We start from the raw sequence: 22,513 nt of genomic DNA, 5'->3' as shown, positions 1-22,513 counted from the left end.
CACACACAGGCAGCTCTGCTGATTTCTCCTCCCTGGCTGCAGGCTGATAACAGACAGTTGGGATCGCGGCGAAATTCTCTCTGCAGACCCATTCTCTCAGCGTTTATCAACCTTTTTCTTACTCAATATCAAGCCACACTTATTGTTTTTACTTCGGCTGTGAGTTTGTGTGTGCTCAGGATGAGTTTGGCTGTGTTTCGCTGTGTATCCTAAACAAGGAAATAACACCTCCACGGAGCTCAGCGTGATCTACAACGTCCCGACCAATCAGAGCACACTGTGCTCACAGGGAGGGTGGGGGCTGGAGCTATTGGAGCTACAACGAGTCGTTAAAGGCAGAGAGTGAAATTCAGTGAATACACGTAGTTTACAGAGATGCTGTATGAGAAACCAATGTGAGTTTGGAAAATTGCACAATATAAATCTATTTTAGTATACCTCAACAATGGAATTATGATCAGTGGAAATGGCCATGACACCTCTCCTTTAAAACATTGTAAATTACTCTAGATTCAGTGCCGCCCCTCCCTACACGCAGATCACGCAGAGTGCGTGGGGCCTCATCTTGCGGAGGGGGCCTCATCTTATGCGCAAATGCGGCGCAATTATGCGCTCCGCAGTTACCCCGCTGCTAACAGTTGCCCCCCCCCATCAACGCGACAGTGGGGCCACAAATTGGCCAGGGGCAGCCCTGTCTAGATTAATAAAGTAAAAGATAAATAATTAGCAGTCATTTGATGGCATTCGCTGCTTTTTGGACATGGAAGTGTCTGACATTCACAATTGGAGTATTAAGTAAAGTATTTTAAGTTGTTTACCAGAACTTAAAAAACCTTTGACCACATACTTCATTTCAAGCATTTTACCAAAAACAAGGAGAAAAAAAGTAAAACACCTTTTAGGGTTAAGACCAGTGGACCGGGAGTGGTAAAATTCCAGCTAACATTCCTGCACCTTTTGCTTTATCACTAAAGTAGCGTGTTGTTTAAACTTTATATGTTGTGTCCTCAATTAAAGCGAAATGTCAATCCAGAAACCGAGTGGAAGCATCCCCATCTGTGTACCCGGGCTCAGTGCTCCTGGTGTCCGTTAGAGGGCGGCAGTGAGCGCGGGGGGCGGCCGCCTGTGAGCGCCGCGGAGCCGGGCAGAGCAGCAGACACCGAGCGGAGCTGGTGGAGGGAACAGGGCTGTCTTGTGCCGCAGGGCTTTACCGGGAATTAAATTATCTGCCGTCCGGCAGACTGTCGGTTCCGGAACAGGAATTATAACCCAACAAAATGCATATTTTGGGGATTTGGATGCTGATGGCGGCTGTGCAGGTAAACTATAATTTTACACGGAGTCAGCTCCACTGGCGGAGGCTGCAGCATACAGCAGACAGACGGAGAGATGCCCGTTAGACACAGATAGGGAAGGGAGGACAATGCATCTGCGTATGCTTGCTTCATCTTCAGTTTATTTTGAAGTAATTACTTAACAGCGTTGAATAAAAGCCGAGAAATCCGCCTTTATTATAGACAGTACAATGCAGCGGATCCCAGACCTGCTGCGATGAGACATTTATCAAACAAACAGGAGGAGCGCAGTGTATCCGGATGCATCCTCTGCACGATCAAACATGAGTTTCAGATCAAATGCGTGTGAATAGCAGAGAAGAAGAGAGATACACAGAGAGGGGGCATTAATAAGCGTGTAAACACCCTGGGGTGACAGCTTCTCATCTATCACACAATCCCTGCTTCTGTCTGATATCAACTGCTTGCCTTTAGTTGGGCTGTAATCCAGTGAGTGAATCTAGACCCAGATACAATTTCTTGTGGTCAGCATACGCCGATATCCATTTAAAAAGATGGCAGTTTTATGTGTCCTCTTATAAATACATTTGGCATCCATTCTGTCTATGCTCGTTAGTCTATACAGCACATCCTGTCTGTTCGTCCTGCAACGATTCCACATTTTATGCATAATTTTGGCCCTAAAGCCTGTTCCCATCATCTTGCTGTACTGTGCTCACACTCAGCTACATTCTGTGTCTTGGCCTGTGGTTATGAACCCATTGTGAAAGTGCACATTGTGAGATTGAGATAAATTGTTGCACCATAACACGATTTTCCCAGCATCTCAAAGAATGGTTGGGAATTTGGCAAGATTCATTGTCACTATTTAAGAGTTGGGCTGACGGGGGTTACAATGCAAATGTTCAGACTATAACTTTTGATGAGGGACATTTCTGCTGGACTCTGAAAATGTGATTTAATTAAAAATAATCTAAGACTTAAAAACGGTATGGTTAAAAAGTGATTAGTAGCAATGTTAACATGATTTTATTTCTAGTAGTATTTTTATTGCATACATTTGTGACCCTCAAATGCATGTAAAGGCACCTCGAACATGATTTAATGAGTACATAAAAAGAGGTGACTGTGTGGACAAATCAATAGGGAGGACAGTGCTGTGCCAAGGGGCCAAAGGTCAGGTCCTAAAATAATCCTCATCAATGCCTAACCTCCAAAACAGCAGGGTCAGCACTCTCAAGGGCTTGCCTTACATCCCAAAAACCTTCCATATATTGGATTTTATTGCTTAAAAAGAATAATACCGGTAATAACAAAAGCTTTGTGCAATATAGCACACAACACAAGATAAACATAAAACAGGTTTCTTAATTCAGGTGACTCAATTCAACATGTAAACCTTTTTGCTTGAGTTCAAGGAATACAAATAGGTAAAAAAGGTATGATAATAAAAAATGTAATGAAATAATAAGCCAAAAAAATCACAGTTAACCAATCCAGTAAAAGTAAGAAAGACATAAAACAAAATTATAAATACAAAAAATATTAAGACCAACATTTTTTTTACAAAACAATATAACAATTTAAGAATATATAGAATAATAAAGTAATGAATTAATACCAATTAAAGGGGGATAATTGTAATTAATCGCTAATCTAAAAAAATGGTTTTCAGTTGTCTTTCTAAAAAGGCCAAACAGTTTGCCCTTCTAATATTTCCTGGTAGGGTGTTATTCCGGGGGACTTGACGTTTATTTAAAAAGCCAGCTGGGGTCGTTAGGGCTTGTCCATAGACATAAAACAGCGGAGATATGAAGGTGCCAGACCATTCGCTTTGTAAACCAGAATAAGGATTTTTAAATCAATTCTAAAAGATATGGAAAACCAATGAAAAAGTAATGTGCTCTCTTTTTCTTAAAAGCCTGGCAGCGGAGTATTGAATTAGCTGTAGTTTCTTTGTAGTTCTAGCTGCACTTTTTAAGGATTTGCTCATGTGTTTGAAATTATACCTGAAGGCACTCTGCCATATGCTTCTGTTTGAAAAACAAGTATGGTGATTTAATTCTACGTATCTCTGCATCTCATTGAGTCAAATCACTGGTGGCAGAATATTGTTTAAGTTGCTAGAGATAATAATCCCCCTGTTTCCCAGAGCCTGTAGTTAAATCAAGGATCGATACTGGAAGTAGATTAAGGTTCAATTTATACTATCCTTCTTTCTGATTACAGCCCCGTCTGCTAGCCTTGTTCTCAAAAAGGGGTGGTAAATGCAAACCTTTGTAAATCTTTTACTTGATAATGAAAATTATGCAGATCTATTTTTGCCAGTTATTCGGCTCAGTGGAAGCGTTATAACAATAGATTGTGTATATGTAAGTAAGCAAGAGAAATATAATGTTGGTATTAAGGCGAGACACCCCAGGTGAATAGGGTAATTTTTTTAACTTAAAGATATCAGCTAAACATTTCTCCAGTTAATTACTTACAATAAGGCAATTGTTTTTTGTATTACAAGTTTTCTGAAATAGCATGTTTAAATATGCAAATGAACCATTATCTCATGAAATATGCGCATATTTTAACACATTTCAGGAACCGAAATCTGAACTTTGGATAAAGCCAGGATCAAAATTATTGTTTCATTTTGTAGTCATATTAGTATCTAAGGCTTTTACAGAAGGGATTTTGGATATCTCTTTGTATCACTCCATAAATCAGAAAATACTGTCAACAGCATTAAAATATCAATTTTCACCATGTTTTTAGGTATAAAATGTTATATAATTCAGGCTATGAATTATATATGACCAAACCCTTCTGTAAAAGCCTTCATAATATTGATAGGAATATAACTGGAAGGTTTGGTGTATGTAACTGCTACTGAAGTGGAAATTTCGAACTCAGAGTAGGAGAAAAAACTCATTTTGAGAAAACGACCTTTAAAGATTGCAGTGTGACGCTAGCTAAACCCTCCTGTTATCTGGATGATAGCTTGCGCATCGACGCACTCCGTGAAGGTATTTCATGTTCGGGGTCATTTGTTTTTTGTATAACCTTGCTTTGTGCAATTGACAATTGTTGTCGTCTTCTCTGTGAACGTTTTTTTCTCCGTTATTTTGCCATTTTCAGATTTAAATTTCTAGCGGAAAGCTAACCAGGAAGTGCTTTAGCACACCACGTGACGCATCTGAACGAATCACGTTGTCAGAAATTGACACCAGCCAATGAGATTTCATTTCTTGGTTTAACCTGTTACGCACCATCCGCCCGGTACCGGGCGGATAAACGCGTCATTTGCAGGAAACAACGTCTAAGGAATCTTAATATTGAATAAAACTATGAATGTTTTATATCCATGTAACGGGAAGAAACTCAGCTAACTGATCTTTTTAATTTTTTTTTTCAAAAAAAACCCACAATGCTAGCACTCAGCCTCTGAATTATCCACGAGCGAAAAAATTTAACCTAAAACGGCACTTAAACTCACTCATAACTCCCTTATTACTTATCCTAGATGCACAACCAACCACTCGTTTTTGGTGTCCTGGACACACTGAATCTAGTGGTGCCCACCTCAACACTCAGTGATAAACATTTGCGACACTATAAACGAAAGCGTACATCATAACATGTGGAGCTAAGTAGCTAGAAACGCTAACATGGCTTACCTTGGTCAAAACTGGTCTTCAATGGCATTAAAACGATGCTGCAGTTAATCCATAGGTTCATCCTATGTATCTGTGCCTTCTTTGAAATTATTTCTGATAATCCATAAGCAATAAAACTGCTTTTTAGTTTCCAAACTCCAGAAGGAGAGAATCTCCCAATCTGCTTTCATTTCCAGACGCGCAGCCCCCACCTTTTCTCTTTACAATGAGTGTGTATGTGGGCCTCCCCCTTCGATTCTATTGGCTCTAACGGTCAGAAAGGTGTGTCAACGATCCAAATCGAGCAAGGGGGGGCAGAGATAGGTCAAATCCACCCAAATGACCCCAGAAGTGGGGGTTTTTGGCTAAATCTCTCTAAAAAGGTCAAATTTCACTTGTTTTGCATCAATCTTGATACAGGGTACTTATTATATGTTGTACTTTGGATTCCTAAAGCTTTTAGTCTACTAACCCATCATCCAAGGGTAGTTTTCACTATCTGTAAAAAATAATTTTTGGACAGACACTATAATTTACAGTTTTTTACTATGTCAAATCTGAATTTTCTTTAAAATAAAAAACATTTATATTGATTCTGACACTTCTACATCCAACTCACAGATGTAACCTTGCTTTGATAAAAGAAATTATTCATATAACCCTTTTAGAAGTTAAGTTGTAGTCATTTGTTTTGGGCATGTCATTTTCGAGCCTGAAACATGAAAAACAGGCTCGGTGCTTAACAGGTTAAGACCCCTTTGCACTTTCACGATTGGTTGCTGATACAAAGGAAATGACCATATTTGGATCTGATGAGATTGTGCAGGAGAAACTGAGCTTTCCAACGATACCTCTGAAGACATGGTGCAAACAGCGGTCACGGTACTTTATGTTACGTTAGAATGCTAACTTTTGGTGAATGTAGGAGAAATCTACAGACGCAAATAGACAAACTATAGTAAAATAAACACTTAAATGTGTATTTTGTACGTTTTCCTTCCAAAAGCCTGAAAGAAAACATGTTATGGAATCAAAATAGCACAAAATCTAAAAATTTACCAGTGCAGGAAAAACAATGTTTTTGCCTGCCGTGTCTCGCCTTAAGTTGAGGTCCACAATAGCTAATGATAGAGACATGTAAGCGCAGCTGACAGTATTGCCAAGCAACAGTCAACATACTAGCCATATCAGCAAATCTGAGGTTGCCAACAAACAACTTTTCCTATAAAATTTACTTTTACTGGTTTCTTGTGATCATATCAGATGACTTCTATTTTTTAATAAGGTGATCATTGGGACACTTGTGGGACAAAAAGTTAAAGGAGCAAAGTTGCAGCTGTAGGAATAGGACTTAAAATACCATAATTACCTTAAAATTATAAATCAAGAATCTTATATTTTATACCTATAAATACATTTATATCTACTATGTAAATATTTAGGTTGAAGACCACAATAGCCAACGATAGAGACAAGTTAGAGCAGCCAACAGTGTTGCCAAGCAGCGGCAAACATACTAGCCATTGAGGGTAACGTTAGCTGGCAGATTTTCTCATGGAGACTCGTACAGCATTCTGCTTTTGTTTTTTCTCTACAAAGTATTTCTAAAACAGACTATTGAACCACGTCAGTCTCCATCTTGTTTCCATCTGCTTCCCCATGAGATCATACAAGATCACATGGTCATGCATTGCTGACCATTCACAATAATCTTTATAATATCCTGTATTGTATAAAGTGCCATTAGTTTGAGGATATTAGGATAACATCTGTGGAGTTTCTCCTCATGTGTGCAAACCTGGTAACTTTCTAAATGGGTTTGGATTTAAACTCCGGTAGTCTGAGCCTGGCTTAACTCACTGCCTGCATCATGGATAACATTGTTATGGTTTGAAGGAAAATCTGTTTGCCTGCCATTCAAAGATTAGGCGATCAGCGAACACTAAATCTCCAACAATTTTGAAAATGGAAAATGGTTGTAGTGATGTGTTTGGACTGAACAGGCAATCTGGACTGGTGATTGGCATTTCCCTGCCGCGCCCAACCTCCCAACTCTGCCTTCTTTTTGATTTCAACACACACTGGCTGCTTTCTATAAACAATACACTTTGTTTTATTCAAATACCCAACGTGCAGGACTTTTAGTAGATTCATGACGTTATTTCAGGCGACTGCTGACGGTAGTGATGATTGTGGAATACAGTATATGACCACTATTGAAATAACACGCTCCTAGAAGGTTTTCTGAACAATGTCATTAGCAAGATGCATACAGGGAAGTAAAAAAAACAGCAGAAGGCTTAAAAGCAACATAAGTTGTTTTTGTGTTCATAAGCAGGATTCCACACACTGAGCACTGTATATTCTGCTATCTGCATTATCAATCAAGTTAGGTGTGTGGATTTTAAATAATGCAAAATTCTTGAGGATGATGGATGGATGATCTTACCCTGACACCAGTGACGAAATAGGGTCCGATAATACTGTTTCTGTATGTGCATAAACTGGCTCTTTTTTTTAATGCTAAAGCTGGTGTGTGAGAGGGGCATTCTGCTGCCTGTTGATGGTTTTAGTCACACAGGTTATTTGTCAGTTCCTGTAGCTGGGTGTGCTCAGTGTGAGTGTTTTCACTGTGGCTGCTGTTTTTAACTTGAATATGTCATATGAGCTAACCAGAGCTAAAATATGTCGTGGTGTGTGGCGGGTGGTTACAAAAAAAGCAACAACAAACAACAAGAGTTCTCCTTTAAGAAGTTATTTTACTGGTCTCTTATGATCATATCAGATGACTTCTATTGTTTTAATAAATAAGGTGATGATCATTTATACAAGTCTAGTCTTATTCGGTCAGCCGCAACCCCTAGAAAAAGACTTGGGTCCAAATAAAAAAGCACTATTAAAAAATAGTACTTTATGTATAGTGAATAAGTAACCAAAGCAAAGTTGCAGCTGTAGGAATGGGACATATTATACCTTAAATGATGAATACAGTATTTTATATTCTATACCATACAATACATACCTTCATATTAATACAACCGTTTGCTCTTCCTTTGTGAAATATGCAGCTGTTGTTAGTACACAGTTTGTCCTTGTTTTTAGTTGGTCATATACGGCTAACTCTGCCCCTTTTTATATGAATGCTCTCATAGCCTTAGAAACCCTTGGCTGACTTATTGAGTTGATAACCACCATCATTCCAGATCACAGTTGTCAGGTTTAGTGAAGCCAACACACAGGCTCTGTTGAACTATCTTTGTGGTTCACACTGTCGAGATATGTGTGATTCAAGTGGAGCCTTGCCTCTTTGAGGTCAGGTTAGAAACACTGTATTCAGTATCTAGAAATATGTTTCAAAAAGTGAAGGCCTTGTCACAGAGCTACTGCAGTTGGAATTATTGTATGATCCATCTTGTGACATCAAAAAACATGCTGAGGAAAGAATTTGTATCCACTTGATCATTTTCTTTCCTTTGTGTTATCAATTAATCTGCCTATTAATCCAAATCCATCTGCATATTTAGTGTTACATTACAGATTAAGGTGGAACTGGTCAAATGTTCTAATCCAATTCATTAAAAACATTTTTTTTAAATTGATTAATTGAGTAGGGCTTTAAAGAAGACATATTATACTCATGTTTAAAATCATATTTGTATTTTGTGCCTCTACTGTGACATGTTTCCATGCTTTAATGTTCAAAAAGCTCTTTATTTTTCTCATACTGCCTGTGCTGCAGCACCTCTTTTCACCCTCTGTCTGAAACCAGAGCCCAGTCTGCTCTGATTGGTTAGCTGGCCGGCTCTGTTGTGATTGGTCAACCTCTTAGAGATGTCCCGCCTCTTAGCCTATCATGTACAATGTGTTTGAGCGCTTGCCAATTGGAGCGTTAGTGTTACTTGGTGATGTCAGTATGGGGGGGTGTGGGATAGAAACTCAACTAGATGGTGAGATTATTTTGTTTCCAAGCCTAACAATGGATTTTTCCGATATTCACTCTCTTCCGATCGATCGGTGCTCTTTGTAAATGCCGATCGGGAGAGCCGATCACATGACGTAAAATACGTGACACTTTTCTCTGTGCGCGGCAAAACAAGCTCGCCAAAATGGCTTCACCAGTCTGGCAGTATTTTAAGGTGTCCGAAAAAGACAATAAAATAGCGGTATGCAACGTGTGTGAAGCAGAAATCCTGCAGCTCCGCCCGCTGTGACGGACTGGTGAGCGGAGCAAAACACACACTAATGGCGCATTTCCACTACAGCGCGGAGCGCGGTTTAAGCGTGCCATTTTGGTTGCGTTTCCACTAGGCGTAGTTCCAGGTAGGGGGTACTTTTTCACAGTTTTTCTGGCTCTCCAAAATCGAGGTTCTTTCCGGGCCAACAACCGGGCTGAGTATGCTAAACTAGTGAGAGAATTGCTGGCAACTACAACAAAATGAACATATGTGACCTGCTCTATCGAAATCAGTCGCATTGACCCGAAGACACATTTTGAGTTGTATACACTGTTGGAAAGAGGAGATTCCTAGCTTTCTAATGATATCAAGATTTTTGTTGTACTCCAAATATTAAGCAAAATATGTCACATTATATAATGACTGTCACCGAGTCATCATTTTGAGAAAAAGGCCTTCAAAGTTTCCTCTTCTCTGGAATCCATCGATCTGATTGATTATTAGCGGAGCAAATGATCAAAATAGTCCGGAGGGAAAATATTTCCGTTTGGATTACTGGTCTGGGGGAAGCTCGCGAGTGTGTGAGTGTATGTGTGTGTGTGTGTGTTTGTGTATTTTTGCGTTAGTGTATATTGTGTTTGTTTCCCGGGGAAAACACTCACGAGAAACACCGGCTGTTGTTATGCTTGCTGTGACGTTAAGTTACTCCGTTCTCCGCTTGTAAATATGCCGTTACAAGCTTCATAGTTGTATTTATCATCTAAATTTGCCGAAACAAGTTTAATATTCTGAAAGCCAAGACTTTGTTTAATTGAAATCAGATGAAAACAAACTGTAACGGACCCTGCCGTGTTATCTATGATTACTTATGCCTTACATTCATAATTTCAGCCGGAGGGAGGGGGAGCTGCGCTACGGAACAGCAGATTGCGATTGAGAGGTGCCTGTCATCTTCCCTTTACAAGCTTCACAAATGTATTTATCGTGTGATTTTGGAAATAAAAGTTTCATATTCTGAAAGCCAAGACTTTGTTTATTTAAAATCAAACAAAACACCCGAACCCCGAAAAAAAAAAGTTTTTTCCGCAAATCCACGTTTATTTTGAAATGAGCCGTTGCGACATCCGACTGATTTCGATAGAGCGGGTCACATATTTGACCGTGATTTAATTGTAATACACGTTTCAAAATGATGCCGAAGTAACAACATACTGATACCGGTTATTAAAAACCATGAATTAATGCTTTGACAAGTCTGCAGACAAGACGGCAGGCAAAAAACCTTTTAAAATGCGTGTTTTCTGAATGGAGATCGGCTAAGCTAACGCTGTATATGCTCCGACCGTCCACACTCACAACAACGGCCTACAGACATAAATAAACCAGCGACTGAATTCACCATGACACAGACAGTCTGTGGTTTGTACTTGTTTAACTTTTGTCTAGTTTCTGAACAGATATGAGGAGCTGTGAGCTCTGAGGGCTAACAGCTAACGGCTGATGTTGATTTTGTGTTTCGCATTGAAGATGACGTCACGGCTCCGCCTACACTGCGTTACCATAGTTACTACCCCAGTTCCTAAACTGTAATGGAAACGCAGCATAAAGTGAGCCTGGCCTACCAAGGCCTAACTATATCGTACTAAGCCGTGCGAGGCCCTGCAGTGGAAATGCGCCATAAGAGTTAGACCTAACACACTTAGCTATTTTATCTACCTTAGAACAACCTAAACTAGTTATAAATATATTTATTCTTCACTGTCGGGTCACTCATTACTGGATCAGCGAGCTGCATGAGATACTGACAGGCTGTCAGGAGAGAGAGAGAGGGAGAGAGGAAAAGAGAGCGCTTCCGCTCATTTCTCCCGTGTTATTATCCAAAGTTGATGTAAACTTGAATAATGTACTTCATTTGAATGTAATAATTATGTTGGTTGTTGTTTGTGGAAGCGCCAGTGAATGAGCCCCATTAACTGAGTTTTAAACATCACTTTAAATGGAAGATCCCCATAGGCCCCGCCCACTCGATCGGATCGGCGATCGGTATCGCCCGATACTGATTCCGGCGATCGGCCCCAAAATTGGCGATCGGAGCATCCCTATCTTTTACAGTCTGGTTTTATGTTTTTATTATGATTGGATCCACTTCAGTGCTGCACCCCCCCACCCCATGGACCTGTCATGACCCCTGGCTCCTCTCTCTGTTTTATTTCCCCACTTCCCTATTTGCCTGCCCTCCAAATGTCCCCACTGTAGCCTCTGCAGCGTCAGACCATACTCCCTTGTGTTTTCTTCCTCCCTCCTTATGCTAATGAGGGAGGAGATGAAGGCAAACCCCCCCCGGATGCCCCCTCCTCCAAGCATGTCAGGATGGGCAGCGAAGACGTGAGGGTTTAAAGTTTTTAGGTTAAGTGGAAGCAAATCACAGCAGCCGCCTTGCCTTCATTACTGTAATCCCCCCCCAAACACACACACACACGCACACGCACACGCACACACACAGGCACTACCAATCTGCAACAGACGTCTATTTATATACCCCTTATTATATGAGATTAGATAGACTTTTTTCATCCCAAATAAGGAAATTGTTTTGACAAATACTTTATGAATTATGATAACATACAAGTAGACAAAAATAAAAGATAATGCATAAACAGTAATGCATATCAACAGTAGAACATATATATTTATATATCCAACATTTTATACCCAATAAAAAAAACACATAATAAATTACTTTACAATAGAACAATCTACTACAAATATCTGATAAATATGGACATAGCATACCTTAAACATTACATGTGCAAAGCAGCAGCATTTTTTTTAATGTAAATGTAATGAGGTATTGTAAGGACAATATGTAAAATATGTGCAAAATGTTCAGGGTTATAGAAAGGGAGAAACGGAAACTGTTGCTCTACAAAGCGGTAGAGTGGGAATTGTGTTTGGTGTGTGAAGGACAGTGGGCGTATATGTGGGGGTGGGGGTGTTTGGCCTCGGCTCAAACAACAGGAGAGACAGAAGTCTAGACGCTAATTATCATCAAAATAAATTGACCCAGTTGTCTGCTGGTCATTAATAATGCTCTCTTGGTTTGGACTGGTGCTGAACTCCATTTATTTCCCCTTTGACGCACAACATTCTGCTCCTGCTTCATTGTTTGGACAAAACTAAATCAGCGGCCTGTGCTCATGGCTTCTCTCCTGTTCCCCATGATCATATTCTGACAACAACAGCACACACCCAAAGCAGGTCATATGGCTTCAATCACACTCCCTGGTTATGATTTGCAAAATGTATTAGCTTTTATTTCAAAAATGTAGTTTTGTTGAGGCTAGAGCTATGAGATTTGGAATAAATAACTAATTGCGGTTATTTTGACAGATTTTATTATTGGGATGATCACAATTTGTAGGGATGGATAATTTTTGCATCTCATTATCATTGAAGGATATGTTTAAAATGATCATTGTGTGATATTTTTAAGAGGATCTGTACCAAACAAAGATATTTAATTCAGTCCGTCGAATATAATTTGTAGGCTGGGACATCTTTGCAGCACCAATACTTTATTCAGAATGATATCCAAATTCTCCTGAGAACTTGACGAACAAAAATATTGTTTTCTGGCATCACTTTAACATTTTACGAGGAAAGTCTACATTTTGTTATGAGGGCGCATGCCGAAAGTAAGAGGGAGCAGCTCCCCTGTTACCCTGTTTAGACAAAACCCTGATATTAACATAAAGTATCCCTATACAAATATAAGGCCTTATGTGATTTGAATATTGCACTAGTCCATGTTATGATTTTAATTATAAGTTCATAAATGCTGATGGAATACTTTTGTGGCATACAGGAGAAAAATCATTTAAAAGTCGTCAAACGCCTAAGTGTACAAACATCTACAATTCATACACATATAAGAAGATTTATTTTTATTTCAAATGTTTTAAAATATCTCTTCTTTCTCTTCTCCAGGTTGTGGTTCTGGGTGGGGAGGCCGAGCGGCTGTTGTCAAGCAAGCCGGGGTCGTTGCCATGCAGGAGGGGTTTTACTCAGGAGGAATACATCATCCAAACGGACCAAGAGCTGGCAAGGGGACAGGCTGTCTTCAACGGTCAGCACACACACACACACACACACACACACACACACACACACACACACACACACACACACACACACACACACACACACACACACACACACACACACACACACACACACACACACACACACACACACACACACACACACACACACACACACACACACACACACACACACACACACACACACACACAGCTCCAGTAATAATCCCCAGCCGTTGGGTGGGGGTTGTTTCAGAGTCCTGCTGATATTTGAACCATAATGGAGGACCTTTGTTAAGACTCAGCCCATACTGTCCTTCTGTCAGGATAAATGCTGTCCAGTCTGATAACTGCACTTAACATTTTATGATGATGGTGATACACATATCGGGCCTAGTCTTCTATTTCATTGATTCATGTATATGAGTCTACTTTTCTTGGAAGGGTTAGAAAGTAATGATACATAATAGAATTATAGTAAATAAAGTAAACTTTGGTGTATGATTTGTGCTTTGGGAAGGCTGAACCTGGTTCAAAAGTCATGCAGTTGCTTTAATGACACTAAGGCCAAGTTCAGGCATCAGTAAATAATATTTATTTCTCAAAATCAGATATTTAAAACAAACACTCAAAGATGTTTGTGTCCAGGCATCATCTACTGTGCCTATGTATGTTAGAACTAAAGCTCTGGATCAAAGTCCAAGACAAAAACGTAGAATCAGGGCTCCAAACTATCTAAATGTAGTCAGGTTTGGATACAATTTGCTGTCCAGACTTTGTAAAACTAATCTGGATGTACCTGAGACTGGAACTAGAGCTAAGAGTGGGACCAGACCTGAGTGAAAGCATAAGAAAGTGTTAGCTTGCATCATTATAATGAAGGACTTCCACCTCCTTTAGTTTGATAAGTTAAATGTTTACCCTAACTGGTAAATGGTAAATGACTGCAGAGTCATGAACCTTCCTATTTGTGAAAACGACCTGACCTCCTGATCCATGTCCCCCCCCCCAACAAGCATAGACATGTTGGGCTCCTTGGTTCCAGCGTGGGAAATAGTTGAGTATTGGGGTCAGATGCATTACTCCGCTTCAATAAATGAAGCAATGCTGTTCTCTTTGTAAATGCAGAACAGTGGAAACTGGCTTTTTGCACACATTTAATTTCAGTGGCATTGTGTGAAAGCATTTTTACATTTGATAAAAAGAACAATCTTCACAAAGGTTGCTGCCTATTTAAAAAGCACCTGTCTAACTCTAATGTTACCACAACAAGTCACATGTTAGCTTATGATTGCCAAGTATGCATTAATAAGGAGCTTCACAGTGCCAGTCCCTGGTGGATTGTTACGTCTGGCCCATATGTTTGAAATTGAAACCCAAGAATATTAAAGAAATGATCCGCTCAAATATATTTTTAATATCAAACTCTTCAGCTCGTGGTAGGCTTGAAATGTGTCTATTTGCAGCCACCTTACTTACAAGTTGTGAGTAATGTTCCTTAATGTATTTCCTGAGTTTCAACTTTCATATCTGTGAAAGAAGCATTTAATTCATGAGAAATGCAACAGTGCTGCCAGGAAAAAGTTCGGGGCAACAAATAGGAGTGGTGAGACAGATTTTTAAACAAACCACCAGAGAGTATATTTAAGTACATTCATATTCAGTTTGAAAACATGCCTGCGGGCGTTCAGAAACACATCTGGGTCAAACTCTCCTCTGCCTGTGGTTTACCCGACCAAACCCGATCAATCAGCATAATATGTCTCTGTGCTGTGAGTCAGAGGCTGCAGTGATCAGTATCATTGACCAGGCCTCAGCAGCACGCTGATCAATGCACAGTGTGTATTGGTAGAGGAAGTGTGAGAGGGGAGTGTGAGAGGGGAGTGTGTGAGCTCTGCTGAGGGTCCACACACGCCGGTTGCTGCTTTGGATTTATTTGTTTTAAACAAAACTCTGGATTTTATTTACCCTGTGGCATTTCATTTATTACTTTTGTTTTTAAGAATCACAACTTGATATAGTGTATATTGGTGCATACATAAACATAATTGAAGGCAAAAAGGTTTAAAAAAGGAGGGCATTTAGGAATATGTTAAACAAAAAAATACAATAAGAAATTAATTAATTATTATTAATTAATTATGTTTGTAAGTTATACAAATGAATTGTTTTTTAATTTAATATTTTTTGTACATTTCCATTTCTTGCTAAATCTGTATGATTTTATAATAAAATTATTAATATATATATATATTTTATATTAGTTTTTGAGTAGTGAGTACAATAGGAAAATAACAAATTACAATGAAAAAGAAAATATGTGCAATATATCAGAATTTAAAATGGAAATGCTGTGCTGTTTTAATAGATTTAGTGTTCAACAGAACTGTTCCAAATATTTACAGGAATTTGCAAGTTTCCCAGAATGCAGTATGAGGAATGCCTCACATGGTGTGCGGTCATGTAGTGTGTATGGATATAACATTGTAAGTAGTCTTTAAAGAAACCTTCCTTTACCAATTTAAACAGCAGTTCAGTCTGAGAAAAATTTGCTAAAGTAATCTCGGATATAGTTTAAAACATGTTCTACATATGACAATGAATAATCCGACTAAAACATGTTCCCTACTGTCATGTTTTCCAGCCTTGTGTCTACATGAGTCTGCACTGAGAGATGTGTGTTGAGTCAATATGTCCACACAGCTGTCTGCTTATTCTCTCCATACAGGAAGTATGTTTGTTATTGATGTCTGTAAAAGAGCACGTCACTGCACAGAGCACACTGCTTTTAAAGGGGAATTGCAGGCATTGTGTTTGAATGACACAGTGTTACAGACTCTCTTCCGCACCAGGAACAGTTAGTTCACAGATAGTTTACTTTGGTTCTGCTGAGCGTCGTTTCCACGGCTGCCGGTCTCATGGACCGTAGAGATGTGTACATGTAGTGCCGATCTGCTGTTTAGAAAAACAGAAGAAGCATGTGGTTGTACAGGGCAGATCCCACTGTGAACATGTGAAACTCCATGAATATGAAACAGGTTTTGCTGTCGGAAGAAATCAAGGTCAGAAAGTGACTCCTCTGCTGGAAATAAATCACTTTTTTATGATTTATTTTAAATGTATTCTGAAGGAATGTGTGAAACAGAGCTGACCAGCCAAACAGGCTTTTTCTTACCACATCAAAGTACCAGGCAAAAACCCTAGTATAGCAGCGCTGAGAAAGTGTGTGTGAGTGTGTGTGATCACATGTCTGTGTGCTTCATTGGACTTGTATGAGAAGTGTAACAAGGCAACAGTGACTGAAGCTGACAGAGCGGCTAGGGAAACAAGAGAGAGCCTCAAATCGGTGTGTGTGTGTGCAGGGTTGGGAGGGTTACTTTAAAATGTATTCCGTTACAAGTGCGAGGTAACTGTAAAAAAAATTAATCTGTAACCTGATCTGAGTTTCAAAATATAGAAGTAATGTAACTTCATTACTTTCCGTTACTTTTGGATTCCCCCAAGATCAAATGCAAAAAAGAAAGGAACAAATGAGAAGAAAGAAGAATTGAAATCTGCCCCTTTTATAACAAAATGTGCTCTTTTTTGGTTTTATAGTAACATTGTAATTCTGCTAGTAATCCTACATTTAAAAAAAATGTTCCAATAATTTGATTAGGTCTTCTTTAATGTAACTTATTGGGAGTACAGTAACCTTGTATATAAAAAAAAGATCCTCATTCATATTTTCCAATTATAATGTGAATAATGTTTTTTAGTTATCATTCCTTATAGTTATATCACTCTTATATCGTAATCACATCGCCATTGCAATATCAGTCAAAAAATAATCACACTTAATTATTTTTTCAAAGTTTCACAGCCCTATAAGGAATGAGTGTCTGCAGTTCTTAGAGCATAATAATCAATTATTAGACAGTTCAGAAAACTAGCTTTTTTTCTAATACATGTTTTCAAATGAAAAAGGTTTCTTTTTTTTCAGCCTGTGTTTTGATAGTGTTGCTCTCTCTGTAGCTGGGGCTCGTTGGAAGATCATTGGAGGACCCGTGCAGGGGGTCTTTGCTGGGGTACAATCTGATGGCTCTGGGCGCTGTTAATTATTTAATTGGAGCAGAGGAAGGCTGAATTATTAATGAGAGGATGGAGGGGGAGATAGATCATTACAGAGAGACAGATAGACAGAGTGTCTGGGGGATGGGTCGTGGAGGAAAGGAGGTTAGAGGGGGAGACAGAAAAAAAGAGAGTAGCTTTGATTGATTATATATTACAAAGACCGTTGTTTTCAGTACTTTAAAAAGTGTATTTCTCTATCCATCTCTTGCTTTGAACAAAACTCCAAAAAGGTCAGTCGGTTCTCTGGATCTGGCTCAAAGTAATTTGCCGAACACTAAAAATGTAGTTTTGGTTATGGAACCTCATTACTTTTTGAGTGAAGTGTCTGAATCTTAAAAGTTACTTTCTTCCATCCATCCATTCATCCATGTAGCTAGCTAACGGTCGCTATCTATTTAATTAGCTAGCTTATATTTGCTACTCATTTTACAAGCTAGCTAGCGATTGTCAGCTATTTATTTAGCTATACGCAAATGAGTTCTTATTATTAGTTAAGGCGAGACACTACAGGTGAATGGGGTAATTCTTTTAACTTAAAGATATCAGCTAGACATTTCTCCAGTTAATTACTTGCATTAAGACAATTGTTTTTTGTATTACAAGTTCTATGAAATAGAATGTTTAAATATGCAAATGAGCCATCATCTCATTAGATATGCGCATATTTTAAAGGTCCAATGTCATGGCCATTTCTACTGATCATAATTCCATTGTTGAGGTATACTAGAATAGATTTATATTGTGCAATTTTCCAAACTCACATTGGTTTTCTCATACAGCATCTCTGTATAGTATGTGTCTTCACTCTCTGTTCTAAACGGCTTGTTGGAGCTCCTGCCCCCCCCTCCCTGTGAGCCCACTGTGCTCTGATTGGTCAGCTTGCCCACTCTGTTCTGATGAGTCCACCACCGTTACAGCAGAACATCAGTGATTATGTGTTATAATGGCGTTAGCAACCAGAAAATGACACCAGTAAGGACAAACAGATGAGAATGCTGCGTGGGTTCTGGGTGCTGTGTTGGCGGGACATGGGCGTTTCGCTGCTGTGAGGAGCGGACAGTGTGAGCTGGGTTCATTTCCTGCTTGCTGCGTGGGGTCTGCGAGACAGCGAGACATCGCGAATGGACGCGGGAAGGGTGGGGTGCTGAGGGGGCTGCAGCACCCCCATCTGCGAGGCTCCACTAGCACCCGCAAACGCGGCGCTCCTACAGTGTAAGCGCGCCACAGTTTCGCCGCTGCGGACGCACTCCGTGAAGGTATTTCATGGTCAGGGTCATTTGTTGTTTGTCTAGCCTTGCTTCGTGCAAGTGACAATTGTTATCGTCATCTATGTGAACGTTTTCTTTCGCTGTTCTTTTGCCATTTTGAGATTTAAATTTCCAGCAGGAAGCTAAACCAGGAAGTGTTTTTGCACACCACGTGACGCATCTGAACGAATCACGTTGTCAGAAATTGACATCAGCCAATGAGATCTTTTGGTTTAAGACCCCTTTGTACTTTCACGATTGGTTGCTGATACAAAGGAAATGACCATATTTGGATCCGATGAGATTGTGCAGGAGAGACGGAGCTTTCCAACGATACCTCTAATGACATGGTGCAAACAGCGGTCGCGGTACTTTATGTTATGTTAGAATGCTAACTTTTGGTGAATTTAGGAGAAATCTACAGACGCAAATAGACAAACTATAGTAAAATAAACACCTAAATGTGTATTTTGTACGTTTTCCTTCAAAAAGCCTGAAAGAAAACATGTTATGGAATCAAAATAGCACAAAATCTCAAAATTGACCAGTGCAGGAAAAACGATGTTTTTGCTTGCCTTAACACGATATGGATAGATTTGTAGTGTCTACCGTTCAGGCAGTGAAAGTAATTATTAAAACATTTTTGACGTGTTTTTTTTTTTAGCAGACCGGGCACTCTCATACAGCCATCAGCTCCTCACACCTCCAACATTTATGGGGATAAAGTAATCACATATTAGTAGTCGAAATATTTGTTTCCCGCCTGAATAAGTGTTATTACTGAATAACGGTTCTTTCAACTGCTTAAAAACAGCTTCTTTGGCAAGTAAAGCTTGATAAAGCTGGCGCCACTATGCAAAGTTATAGCAATTACTCTCTAACTGGAAGTGCCAAGACATTATATGGCAATGTGAATTCGCCCTACAGCCGGAAAAGCATAAGGGGAATTTATGTTAAGATGATTAAAGTTAAAATTTTTGCTTAAAAAATCGAAGCAAATATATGAATTTGCATTATATTATATATGACAAGGCATTGAAAACTCTTTAGTACTGAATCTCAGGTTCCTTCCTGGCAATATTACTTGAGTTCAAACAATAAAATGGTTAATGTTATCTTTAATATGTGTGTGTTTGCATGTGTGTCCATGTTTGTCGCTGGATTTTGTGCATACTGTGTGAGTGTACAATAGCGCTCCAGTGGTTCTGCTGTGTCTGCATGTGTGTACAGTGTGTGTGTGTACAGTATGTGTACGTGTGTATCCTGTACTTCCTGTGGAGCGCAGCAGGGCTCACTGCTCTGACCTTCGCATTTTCCCACCCATCCTCCCTATTAAGGCAGCGAGTGTTAATGAGCGATAGCTCTGCTGGTCAGCCGTGGAAACCCCCCCAGCACACACTGAGCACATTTATCTCCCCCACATCCTCCCTCTAAATCCCACTCTCTTTTCTTGTTTTTCCTCCCTTTTCTTTTCCCGATTCTTTCTCTTCTCTTTCCATGCAGGGGATTGCCCTACTTTATTCCAGCCTCATATATCACCGTCTCGCCTCGCAGCCGGATTCAGGAAGGACTTGGATATAGAGAATGAGAGCGCTCTCTGTATCTGAATCAGTCCCACGCGTCTTTTCCCCTCTGATTTTGACTACTGCTCTTGCATAGTTGTTTCTTGAATAGGCATATTAGAGAAAAAGCAATGGGATGTTTATTGCTTTCCTTATGCATACAATCTAATGTAGTGTTTTTTACTTACAGTTTGTTATAGAAAGTACTCAATTTGTACCACTCCAAGATATAAATTATTCATTTTATGTTAAATATAGCTTGACTTTCCCCTACACCAGCAGCACTTTCACATTACAATATCTTAACACATAGGTGGTGGGCAGCATGACTGAAAGCCATCATAAATATTATGGATATTCTGTTGATTTATAGATAAAATAACCAGATGGTCACTATATCCGATCGATAGGTACTTAATCAAACTGATGCTGTAAATCCAGTGTCATAAAATAGTCCATCTCATTGGTTTCTGACATTGCCTGCAACGTCCTTAAATATATTACACGGATAGCAAGTTCAGTAGAAAGAGAATAAATCTTCACCATTTGACAGATTACTGTTATATACCGTGGTATTTCCGTACCTTACTGCCTTCCAAGATGAAGTTCAAGCACTACTTGGAGGTAAATGTTTCAACTTTGTGCAAAGTTTATACAAAAATCTGAGGACTATACGCCCAGTGTGATGAAGTCACTGATTACAATGACCCTCATCAAGTCAAGGTTTGGAATACATGGGAACTGTACGGATGTTCTCGAATCAATCTTCTTGTTGGAGTAATTATATTGTTTGATTATAGGGATGTCACAATACCAACATTCTTTTTGCCGTTTACAATACTAGTGAAATTAGTTAATTTCAACCTTTTTCAACCAAGCCATCTGTAGATTATCTTTTTCCTTTGAGTTCAAATGAGAGCTTTTGGACATTCGGTACATTGCAAAGTGATCAGTACACTACATTTTATATATAGAACATCCTTGAGTAGTATTGTTACATTATGGTGCATTCAGTAAACTGTTTTGCTAGCTTATGTAATCCTTATTCAATCATGTGTTTAAATTCTAACTAACCTTCCATCAAATTTGGCACATCATTTTTGCATCAGGTGATCCAGGAAGAAAACTTCTTCTACTGGTGCACTCACTGGAAAATTCCTCTGGATCAAAGAGTCGTTTAGATTGCTAAATGTAGCCGAGCGGGCTGCTGACAGGGAGGTGGGAGGCTGCTGTCAGCACCAATCAGGAGCCTTTTATTTCACTACCAGTGGTCAGTAAGAAAGGAGGAGGGAGGAGGGCGCCTCCTGTCACAGCCAATCAAGGTTCATTCATGCCATCACTGGCTAAAAGCAATCTGTCGTCTCCCATCATCATCATCAATTACAATCGGTCATGGGAACCAGAACGGTGTTTATATGTAAGTGGAATAATGGTGGTTAAAAACTGGAAACTTTAAAATGTTAGCTTACCACTAAAATCCATCAGAATTGGCGTTTTCCAAACAAGACTAATGCAGATTTGTTGTATATAAATTAAGACCGGGATGGACCAGAACATATATATTTGATATCTTGCACATGTAATAAGCCAACTGAAATTGAAAGATTTCATAGGAATAAGAAATGTAAAAGTAAAAATGAGGAGGATTATTCTTCTTCTATTTGTTCCCTGGCCGTTGAAAATACAATCTGACATCCTTTATCTTGTTTCATGCTCGTCACCACTGTTCGTCATTCATTTGTGTGTGTTTCTCAGCCAAAATGTGTAGATGGAGCCACAATAAATGGCTTCTGCCAAAGCATGATGAAATTACTGAGAGCGGGTCTAAATGAGTTAAATGCCCTTCTGATTTCACTGGCTGTTAAAAACCGCAGTGTGAGGAGTGAGTCAGAGGTCAGGCGAGGTCGGTGGAGCAGAATATGTGTGTGGTGGAGCCTGAGGAGTGTGTGCATATCTGTGTGTGTGGGGTGGAGCTGGAGGAGTGTCTGCATGTGTCTGTGTGTGTGTGTACCGTTACGCACATTTTTTAAGTGCTGTGTATAATTGTAACATTACATTACATTACATGTCACTTGTTAGACGCTTTTATCCAAAGCGACTTACATACTCAATACTGTGGCATATCCCCACAGGAGCAATTTGAGGTGAAGTGTCTTGCCCAGGGACACAACGACATGCTGACTGCAGTGGGGTTTGAACCTGTGCTCCCCTGATCCGAACACCAACGCACTCACCCACTGTGCCACAGCCTCCCGCTAACATCAGTACACCTCTGTCAGATGGACTTTGGTGAACTAACCACCAGCAAATGAGACCAAAGTGCAGGTTTCTCTTGAAGCACGTTTTTCTTCCCGCCCACTGGAAGAGGATAAAC

The 22,513-nt window shown here is 39.6% G+C and overlaps 1 protein-coding gene across 1 annotated transcript in view; it reads left to right on the top strand.

Moving 5' to 3' along the window:
• The first annotated feature begins 1,188 nt into the window (after positions 1-1,188).
• LOC117496096 (cadherin-2-like) overlaps positions 1,189-22,513 on the top strand; it is a 93,803-nt gene continuing 72,478 nt past the window's right edge. The window contains exons 1-2 of the mRNA XM_034147783.1: positions 1,189-1,319; positions 13,105-13,243. Coding sequence (XP_034003674.1) covers positions 1,278-1,319; positions 13,105-13,243 — 181 coding nt within the window. The 5' untranslated portion in view covers positions 1,189-1,277. The remainder of the gene's footprint in view (positions 1,320-13,104; positions 13,244-22,513) is intronic.

Source organism: Trematomus bernacchii, unplaced genomic scaffold, assembly GCF_902827165.1.
Source record: "Trematomus bernacchii unplaced genomic scaffold, fTreBer1.1, whole genome shotgun sequence".
Taxonomy (NCBI): domain Eukaryota; kingdom Metazoa; phylum Chordata; class Actinopteri; order Perciformes; family Nototheniidae; genus Trematomus; species Trematomus bernacchii.
Note: the sequence above shows the minus strand (reverse complement) of the source record. Positions and strands in the feature narration are given on the sequence as shown.